The sequence below is a fragment of the Pocillopora verrucosa genome, chromosome 8 (assembly GCF_036669915.1).
Source record: "Pocillopora verrucosa isolate sample1 chromosome 8, ASM3666991v2, whole genome shotgun sequence".
Classification (NCBI taxonomy): Eukaryota; Metazoa; Cnidaria; class Anthozoa; order Scleractinia; family Pocilloporidae; genus Pocillopora; species Pocillopora verrucosa.
In genome coordinates, this window is record NC_089319.1 from 1,312,082 (window position 1) to 1,322,656 (window position 10,575).

At 37.6% G+C, this 10,575-nt stretch overlaps 1 protein-coding gene across 1 annotated transcript in view; it reads left to right on the forward strand.

Annotated features, from left to right (window-relative positions):
- Window positions 1–5,141, forward strand: part of LOC136282835 (loricrin-like) — a 30,717-nt gene extending 25,576 nt beyond the window's left edge. The window contains exons 6-9 of the mRNA XM_066170775.1: window positions 1,631–1,887; window positions 2,277–2,397; window positions 4,134–4,652; window positions 4,819–5,141. Of these exons, the coding sequence (XP_066026872.1) occupies window positions 1,631–1,887; window positions 2,277–2,397; window positions 4,134–4,652; window positions 4,819–5,141 (1,220 nt within the window). The remainder of the gene's footprint in view (window positions 1–1,630; window positions 1,888–2,276; window positions 2,398–4,133; window positions 4,653–4,818) is intronic.
- The last annotated feature ends 5,434 nt before the right edge of the window (window positions 5,142–10,575 follow it).

The window sequence follows — 10,575 nt, forward strand, 5'->3', positions numbered from 1 at the left end:
TTTGGTAGCCTTGTCTATTAATATAACTAAACCTTGAAATATTCATACAAACTACTCCTTCAAGTGTTAGATATAATAAATTACTTTAGTCAAATAGTTTTCCCTTTGGATAACATGAAATAACCTACACATTTACGAGGAGTTCACACATCGTTTAAATTCATTCTGCGCCTCCTGATCATTATTTGAAAGCAACAAGATGGCGAACAAATCAGAAGCGAAAGTTTACTTTAGAACCAGTAATCACATCTTTAGATCCCATGCAATCATTATGGATAAAATGACCACTGGCAGGCCTTTGTATCTTCACAACGAGAAAAATAACTTTTCGTGGAAAGTGTCTCAAAACCTACCTTATGTACTAAAACTTGGCGTTTAGTGAAATTTGGTTCCAGATAGAGGTGGTGCTGAGGTTGATTGAAATTTTCCAAATCTAAATGGAGGACTTTGTGTATTGCAGGTAGCCTTCACAGAAAGGAAGTTCCAAATTAGCGTGGGGCACAATTTTATTCTTCATACACGCACACACACACACGCATACGTTTATTGTTACTCCTATAAAGAAAAAAATATTTGCCAAACAAATTTTGTGCAATCCTGTTTGATCAGAACGGAGATTGTTGAAAGTCGATTCGGTTCTAAGTTTCCTAAGTGTGAGAAGAAAAACAGAGAAGACAATCCGTATAAAAGATTTCAACTTTTTCACCGACTTAAATAAACAAAGGCATGCGTGGCGTACAAGAGTTATTTTTTTGGCTGAGGAGGTTAAGATGGGGCTCTTTGTGTACCTAATGTTTTCATTTCTGTAACAGAAAAAGTGCATTATCTTCAAACGGACGAAAATAAAAACTTAATTTATCTGAACTCACACAGGTATTTTGTGGCCTATTCTCTCTATTGTTTAAATACTTCTAAGCAAGAATTATATGCATCAGTGCCAAACTTACTGTTGTCTATTTCGCAGCAGTTGTTTGGTCTCGTCACACAAGGCCATCTATTCCCCATTGGAGAGAGAGAGAGCACGTTGCGTGATGAGACCAAATAACGGTTGCGAAAGAGACGACACTTACTGCCGTTCCTTTAACAGAGATAAATTAAAGTTATACGTCTACAGTTAGTTGCCTAAAAAAATTTAACGTAATTTTTCCACAAAAAGCAAACTGAAATAAAATACCCCTAAACGCTGTGATTGGTGCAAGATATCCAAATGCTGTGATATGATTAGTGCGAGAAACATACCCTGATGCGGCAATCTGATTGGTGCAAGGTAAATACTCAAATGCGACGATCTGATTGGTGCTAGCAACATACCACTCTACACACTAACATACGGTTTTTCTTTTTTTCATAAAAAAATAACTTTAAAATGAATGTTTGATAATATTTCTCGAATATTAGTCCACTGGACTTTGGTAATCGATCAAAATAGCTAAGATCATCGAGAGGGAGATAAAAACTGCATCGATCAGTCGGAAGATACATCATAAACATTCGACTGGTGTTAATAAAGTAATCGCAAAGCCAAAAGCCGAAGCAATAGTTTAGAAGAAACAGACTGCTTTAGTTCGAGTTGAAGAGAGGTTCTCAATACTGCACAGCAACTTTCCAACTTTACAAAATTATTTTCCAGGTAACTGCCGCAGTTTAAAATTTAATACTTTTCCTAAACCTGGCTACCGGTTGGAGAATCACACGGTTCGAACTATCGACGTTGTCAACGAGGATCTCTGCATGTTCCAATGCTACCTGGAACCTAATTGCATCAGTTATAACTTCTGTGAGATAAAAAAGCTGTCTGGAAAACACGAGTGTGATCTGAATAACGCGACTATTGAACATGATGAAGACCTGGTGAAAAACGAAAGTTACATTTACCGCGGAGCAGAGGTGAGGATGAATTCTATGAGGGAAAAGTAATACTCTTTGTACGGGAAAGCTCTGATACGAAATCAAGGGATATCCCCACCTCTCCTACTAATTTAAATACCCTCTCGCAACGGGAATAAATGTAACGCGAATATCCGCGTATATCACCAACAACCTTGCGTGGAAAGAGTGCAACAAAAGCGCTCGCGAACAACAAATTAAGAGTACACTCGAGGACCACGAGGGCGGACGGGTGGAATCAAGAAACGTCCAAAACATAGCCCAAAAAATGGAACTGCATGCATGAGACATACGCACACCATTGCAAGTGCGGACGACAAACACACGGGAAGAATTTGTTAGCCTGCCAAAACATCATTTTAAATTTCTCTTTTCCTTTCCTTCCTAAGAATGCTTGTAAGAAAAATCCTTGCAAGAATAACGCAACATGCCAAGCTGGGTTTACAGACAAGGACTATCAGTGTTTGTGTGTTGATGGATCTGGATTTAAAGGCCACGACTGTGGTGAGGGTAAGGAATCTTCTACTTTCATTAGTATAGCTAATCACATGATTTCGAGTGAAATCTGGGATAAATCAGCACGAGTATATTTTTGAAAGGCCAACCAAATTAACCAACCCGTACGATCGTAATCTTCTGCGTCTGTTGCGCTGGTTTAACTCCTTGATAATTTTATTCAGGGCGATCGCTGTAAACTTTCATAGCTGTTTCTGGAAGCCAAACTTTTGACCAGTTGTTTGTCCTTTGTTGGATGTTTTTATTTTTGGCATTCTCCTTGAAACTCGGAATAAAAACATTGTTGCTTTCTCCGTACCTGTCAGCCATTTTGTTTCGTTGTCCTTACGCAACTTACCTGTCAATCAGTTTCATTTTAACTTTCTGCACTGTTTGGGATAAATTGACGCGCTCTCAGCCAATGAGCATGCTGAAATTCTTGCGTGTGTTTTATTAAAGAAACATGGTGTAATGATAAGTAACAAGTTTCGCACGCTCCTCCCCTAAACTTTATTTCTTTTAGGTGATTGGGCAGACTTATTTGAAAGGGATAAGCACCATACAATCGCTAGCATCTCAATAGTTTGAAAGTTTCAGAACATCACAATAGATAGCCCTGGCTTTGAAGTTTGCGAGAGGAATGATCTAGGATAGCACAAGCTATTCAAAATACAAAAGACGATTTAAATGAATAACTGTGTTGCTGCTCATGGTTCATTTTAGAACCTGGTTCATCACTTTCATTCTGTATTGGTTGTACCCCAACTTTTTCTTTATCACGTGTAAAGTTTGAAACAGAAAACAACGGTTTTCAGTTAGCGACAGCAATATACTTCGTGGGACGCCCTTTCGCTTCTTCTTTATCTTTCAAGATTCTCTTAAAGCCTGGCTTGCATACTTTACTACCTTCTCTGAAGAATTCTTCATCATAAGTATGCCGCTGAGGTTTTCTCAAATTCAATTTCAGCCAATAGTCAAACTGTATCAATTTTCATTCGGGCAACATTACCGCTACTGTTCTTCACTTCTCTCATCCTCCCAACACCTTAAAAAGCGCCCCGTGGCCTGAAATTGTGCTTTACATTTGGTGCATTTCCACCTCTGACATTTTGGATTTCAGTTGGTCGTAAGTGACTGAGTCAATAACGTAACCTGAAGAAAATGGAAACCTTGGTATTCTTGCGGTCGCAGGAGCTGTTTGAGCCGTACTTCAATTCTTCTATCTTCAAATGAAACCAGCTTTTGGTGGCATATTCGGACATTTTGGTCCGAATAGTATTTAAAAAATGGATGTTTATCGGCGTTCTTTACAACCGCGGCCCTGAGTAAAAGCAGTATTGGCAAAACCAAAAGTAATCGTAAAAATTTCTTACTAGCATCATAGCTTTTATTTTTACTGCATGTGTTTTAAGAAGAATTTACAGTTGTTTTTACAAGTCTTGGTGAGGGTGGAACAGGGGGTCAAGAAATTTCTCAATTATTCTTAAATTTTACATTGTGGTCTATTTATTTTATATTTTATGCAAGGAGCGTCCTCGATAGGGATAACTTCTGACGTTTCCTTTTATGTATCATTACATAGTAAATATTTAATTATTGTTATTATTGATATATAAGAACAAAATTAGCCTGAACCCCCAAACACCTGTTCTTTTAAGCGGGTTTTTACTGTATTGGCAGAGCCAAAAGTAATTATAACAAGTTATTACTAGTATCATAACTTTTATCTTTACTGTATGTGTTTTACGAAGGATTTAAAGCTGTTTTTACAAATGTTGGTAAGAGTGGAACAAAGGGTCCGGACTCAGTTGGCAGTCACTACACAGGTCAGGATCATGACGGACAAGTTACAGTGTCCAGCGGTATTCAACTGTGGACTGTGCCGCACACTGGTGAATACAGAATAGAAACAATAGGAGCCTCAGGGGGGTACAGTGAGGACAGTGCCATCAACGGAGGGAGAGGGGCGCGGATGATTGGAAACTTTATGTTAACCAAAGATGAGATCATTCGTATACTTGTTGGTCAAAGAGGGGGAAAAGGGTATAATAACAAAAAAACTGGCTCAGGCGGAGGAGGTACATTTGTAGTAAGAGGAGACAACAAGCCTTTGATCATAGCCGGAGGTGGAGGAGGAGTTGCTAAAATGACAGAACAACATTCAGGATGTGATGCGTCCATAAACACAACAGGGAATGCAGGGTATAACTCGCCATTCCTGTCGGGAGGAAGCAACGGAAATGGAGGACAAACTGATAAACCGCACTCTGGTAGGTGAAGAATTTCCTATTTATAACTGCTGAATTTTTTTTGCATCCATCAGTATTTCGAACAAAGCGGTGATAATGGTCGCTCAAATTTGGATTTTTCTCAGAATTACTAAAAAGCAATGATCTTTTCAGTAGCTAATGTAAACTTTAAATTTCTTGATTGTAGGCGGTGGTGGCGGCGGCGGCGGCTTTTACAGTAATGGAGAAGACTCAAAGATTTCTGGTGGAGGGGGAAAGGGAGGTAAAGGATTTCTGGCCGGGGGAGAGGGGGGAGCATATCGGGGTGGTTTCGGAGGTGGGGGTGGTTATCGTTTTATTGGTGAGATACCTGGAGGCGGTGGAGGGTACTCCGGGGGAAGTGGAGGTGCGAATAAAGATCTTTCCTGTGGGGGAGGGGGAGGATCTTTCAACAAAGGAACAAATCAGCAAAATGAATGTTGTTATAATACTGCTGGACACGGTAAAGTGATCATTACATTTCTTCATTGAAATGCATGGCAGCACTTTCCTTAGCTTGTAGTGGTAATTCTGTTTTGAAGCGCTAGTTGATATTGGTTTTTAAACTCAATTGTTTTTAATTTTTTTGGGTCATTATTTAGATTTTATTATTAAGCCGTGTTACTGTAAGACAAACAGCGCAACATGTGGTTCTAGAGGCGTTTATATTTGAGGTTAGAATTAAAATTCACAAACAACATTTGCTAGAATAGGTGAGTTTGTGAATTTTTACTGACCTAACCTTCTCCCCCGGGGGGGAGGGATGGAGTAGGGGGAGGGGGAAGGGGGAAGGGACAGGGGGAAAGGGATGGGGAGAATTAAGCATGGCTCGCACGTTCTGAGTTGTATGATGCATGAATATTTAGGTGATAGAAAACAGTGAACAACAAATTCTCCCAACTCTTTATTCAATCAGATTCTTACGCGTTAAAAGCATACAATATTAAGGTGAGGCAAGATAATAGTTTATCTCCAGGGTGAGGACAATGTTAGCTACAAAATACTTTGGCCTATAGAATAAAGAAGATACAAATGATAGGAATGTTTAGACTTTAAATAGCGGGCAAGGTGAGAAGTTAGTGATAATTGGTCAAATAATAACATATGGGTAATAAAGACTGGGTAATAATTTTGTAGAGAAACAGTCGTGAAGTCAGCTCTTCATATTCTTGTGCATTTTATGTCAATGAATACACATTTAACAATGTAAAGGTATGCAGTCATTTCTCGATCAGCTCAAAACCAAAATTGATTTTCAGTAATGATACAGTCAGTGTGACCCGGCTTCTTTAATGTTTTTGCCCGTTCACCTTCTAAATGTTGCTGCGCATGACACTGACTGTCGGTGATGGCACATTCAAATTAACGCAAAACCTTATTTACTTGTTATATTTTTGTTTTTCTGCTAACATCTGGAATGTCTTTTCAGGAGGCTCTCGTGCTCTTCGTCACTTAAAGTGGAGTAAAGCGCTGTAATTTTCACGTAGTTGGAAAGAATGATTCTGCTTAATAATAGTTAGAAATATATTGAGAACGTTCTTTGCTGGTGGATTGACTAAAAGCTCCCAATAAATGTCTCTATGAGTTACAGAAAAGAGCAATCACTTTCCCTACATTGTCGGTCTATAGTGTAGATTTAGTAAATTCTAGTGAAACTCAATAAATTGATATCTGGCTGTCAGTATTTTCATGTTTGTTAGTTAAACCTAAATCATAAAGTCACATCAACAGACAGCAAGGTAAATTTGTGAAAGAATGAAAAAAGTATCTATGCATCTTACAGGAAATTTCGTGTATCCCCCAACTTTACTCATCGTTTTTACTCGTCTTTGATTTCTTTCTTCGCAGCACACGAAAACCAGCCTTGGCTGAAGGTCTTTGCAGGGTAATCGAAAATTGTATGATGCATGGATATTTAGGTGATGGAAAACAGTCAACAACAAATTATTTTCTATGACAGCCTTGTATAGCAGGAGATTCCTGACGGCGGCTATAAAAAGCGTTGCGAATTGTTTGAAACTTCCAACGCAGTTTCTGATTAGACTTCTGATTGAGCAATCGTAAGATAGTAACTAAATAATTCACGCACGCTTTTCATAAGACATTCTTCACTCATTACATGTCTCTCCTTTACTGAACTTAACTTCAGCGGAATACAACGAAGGTACAATTAAGTACAAAGTCAAATTCGTTGAATTGGTTGTGAGTTGCTATATAAAAACTCATCCTTGTAGATACGGCTAATCCTTCACTTGCACAAAATGAAAACAATTGAATCGAGACAGTTGCTACATGATGAAAATTTCTATGCAGCAGAAATGATGAGTACTTTGCTATGAAAATTTCACATGTAGTCAAATATGACGTGAAGTGAGGCCTGGACGGGGCCCTTAATCCAATAAAATCAAAGTTCAATTCCTGATAACGCATAACTCTTCAGATAAATAAAGGGTAAGTTTCCAAAGAAACTGGTGTTGTGTCGGTTGGAGATTATAACAGGGTAGTTTGGTATTAACAAGTAAGTTGATAACGTGAATTGGCCACCGGAAAAAGTTTAAAAGTTGAAGTCTTGAGCGTTAACCCTTCGTCAGAGCGAATGGAGGAATTGTGGGTTGTGACTGTTTTTATATGAAGAAAATTGAGCTACGCTATTGGTGGCAATATGGTGACGAGAAAACATAAAAATAAATTAGTTGAACGAAAGGCGCTCGTTGATACCGAGGGGATTTAGAGTTTTGCGGCTTTCCGAACTGCCTATGTACGTAAAGGCCGCATACTGTCATATGGAGCTCAGAATGATTAAGGAGATTTAATTAAATTACTTTTTCAAATGTATTGAAATGAATGCGATTTATTTCGACGTTTTGAAGCTTAGTTTTTAAAAAACCAGCAATTGCAAAACCTATTTTAATAAGCGATTGTATTGATCGTTTCCAAGCGGTTTTCCTATTCCGGTTACAGGCCCCCTCGGACAACTACTAACAACCACATAGATAAACAAAGAAGGCGCCCAATTTGAACGCAGATTAAACTTCAGCTTTCTTAGTTACCTGATTTTGTCCTTAAAAGTGTAAACGTCACAGTAGCTATTCGCTGGGATTATAACGGCTGTTTTTTTTTCATTTGTTTTCCCTAATACCAGAAGGACGAGGTGAGATTTTCCTACAGTTCTATCCTAGTCATGTCTGAGTAATATTTCAAAGTTTACCAAGGCGATATATTACTTTTTGATTATCTTTATTGAGATAACTAAGCCTTGAAATATTCGCACAAGTTTCTCGGCTTCCACTGGAATTGAATATAATATATCGTTTCATTTCAATACATACCTGGACTGGCACAGGACAACCTACGAATTTTGCAAGAAGTTCATGCGTCTTTGAAGTTATTTTGTAACACAGATTTTGGATACAACAAGTTTACAAACGAACAAATTTTATGAAACGTGGTTTTTTGGAGTAACCAAAAGCGAAAGTTTACTCCAGAAATACAAAAATAAAGTCACTTACTCTACAAAGAAGTCAGTGAACGTATACGGGTCTTTTGACATGTTCTATTATACGCGACGGATGGGTTTGACTACTGACATATTTTCGTTTTTGTTTTAAAGTTGAGAGTCAACTAAAATAGCACGACTCGGAGATAAATGAAAAATTTACAAAGCTGTGAGACTTTTCAATTCTTGTGATGAAATTGTCTTATTCGTCAAAACGAGACAAAATATGCTGTTTTCTCAAAACCTACTGGAAAATTAAAGAGAATAAAAAAACGAAACCGCAGTGGCAATTAAATATGTCATCTGTGGCAAAGTCTGGCTTTTTGTACAAGTTGGCTCTTGAGTTGATCTAAAGGTTGGTTCAAAAAATCTGCACGGAGAACTTAATTCGTATGTTCTAGAAAGTTGGTCGAACTAAGGCATAAGTTATTTATAATCCACTGCTGAAACGATGTTCTAACCAAAAGGTTGATTTTTATCGGAAATTTATTCAACAAATTTTACTCAGTCTTGGTTCATCAGAACGAAGAATGTTGACTTTCGGTTCTACAAGCAACATGAGACATTTTTTTAGTTAAAAAACATTGCTTTTAAGCTCTTAGATTCTTTTGGATAACAGATGACTACATTTAACATTTTAATATTTGTTGTTCCTGTTACACTCAAGTTGGCAATCTGTAGCACGCGTAATACTCGAATTAATTGTAGGTTTCGCGCGACATCCCCGCGACAAAATGACACGTTTAGTAGAGGAAATAACGACCCTCGTGAGGCTTCGGTACAGTAAATCAAGTCAAAGAAGACACCAAATAGGTAAATGGGTATAAAGAGAGGACCTACAAATGATCTTTCTTCTATTCAGGGAATCTTTTGAGCAATGTTACGTCACGGAATAGAGCGCAATTTTATTTTATCTCATATGGAGCGATTTAGTTCAATAAGAGTGTAAGCTTTGTGATCCAGTTAGGTGTTAAGTGTAGTGGGACGGAATAGGGACAGAGCCAGCTTTATGATCAAGTTTGAGGTGACTGAGAGGAAACATAAAGCAACTTTTGTTTTTCTCTAAAGATTGATCGAGTCTAAACAAAACAGAATCCTTGTAATTAAGTTTGAATTATTGAATAATCACAGGGCATAAGCTTTGTGAATCAATTAATTCAGCGCAAAGTAAACAATGAATTAATACGAACAAAAACATAAAATTAGTTATAACGTGTAGACTAACTGAGCATCAAAAAAGCATGAGCCTTGTGATCACGCAAAGAGCGATACTAGATAACATGAAGAACGTGCCAATAAAGTTCTTGTCACTTTGTCGGTTCATCAATCGACAAACTTGAGAACTTTCAAGATATAACTAGTTACATATGAACGTTAATGAGAGTCCTGACATGTATATAATCGACAGATTATAAACTAGTTAGTCCATAATCTGTTGATTCAACTTAATTGTTCAGTGATGTTTTTACTCTTTACAAGACCACGCCTGGTCATTAGATTTTCTTGAGAAGTCAAACTCCTCTCTACTGATGTTTGAAATTTCCTCTTATCATTGCACGTTGTTCTTCATCATTTCTCCCCTTCGCTTTATGATTATAGGTTCACAAAGCTTAATTTTCCAGCAATATCAATCGAAATATAAAGATCTAATCTAAGAAGGCAAATGGAAATCAATCCCTCATAACAAAGGAATATCTTAAAGCGCATCCCCTTCCCTCCCCACCCCCCTTGGGCTCTTGAGCCTTTGTGTGACGATGTCTATTATCTTTGAGAACAAAACAAAAAGGAAGTAAAAAGAATTGTGACAATCAAGAACAGTTTATTTGACCAGATCATTAACAATGTTTTTCTTTCCTTGGAAGCTTTTATCTTATTACTTCTTCTCTCGCTTTCATTAGTCTCCACAATGATAAGGAATCCATTTACACTGCATCAAGAAAAGTCAACATAAACGTCATACTTTTGTTTTTAAAACTTGCAAGAAAATCGATAAAACCCAAGAAATAAAACTACAAAAAAATTGACATGTCACCATCGCTGTGCATAGCAAACATATTTTAGGGCATCCTGAATCTATGGAAAATAATTCAACACTCGCATGATTTTGGTCTCTTAAATGAAAAAAGGGAAATAAGAACTTGCTAAATTTGAGAGTAATTCATCAAAATATGAGTCACTACGTAACCGAATTGCAAGAAAGAAAATAACCTCTTATAATGCAGAAGTTTAGGTGCGGCAAATGTTTCGTTGAAAATCAATCTGACTAAGGTGGTGTAATTTAACCATCAATATTGTTAAAGATCTTCATAAAAATGACAAATTTGTACTGTGGATCGTAAGGCAGGGGGACCGCTTTTCTTGGATCAGTAATCTCGTTTCCTTGTTAGTCACAGCAGTTTGTCCAAGCTTTTGGGACCACAATCCACCGGG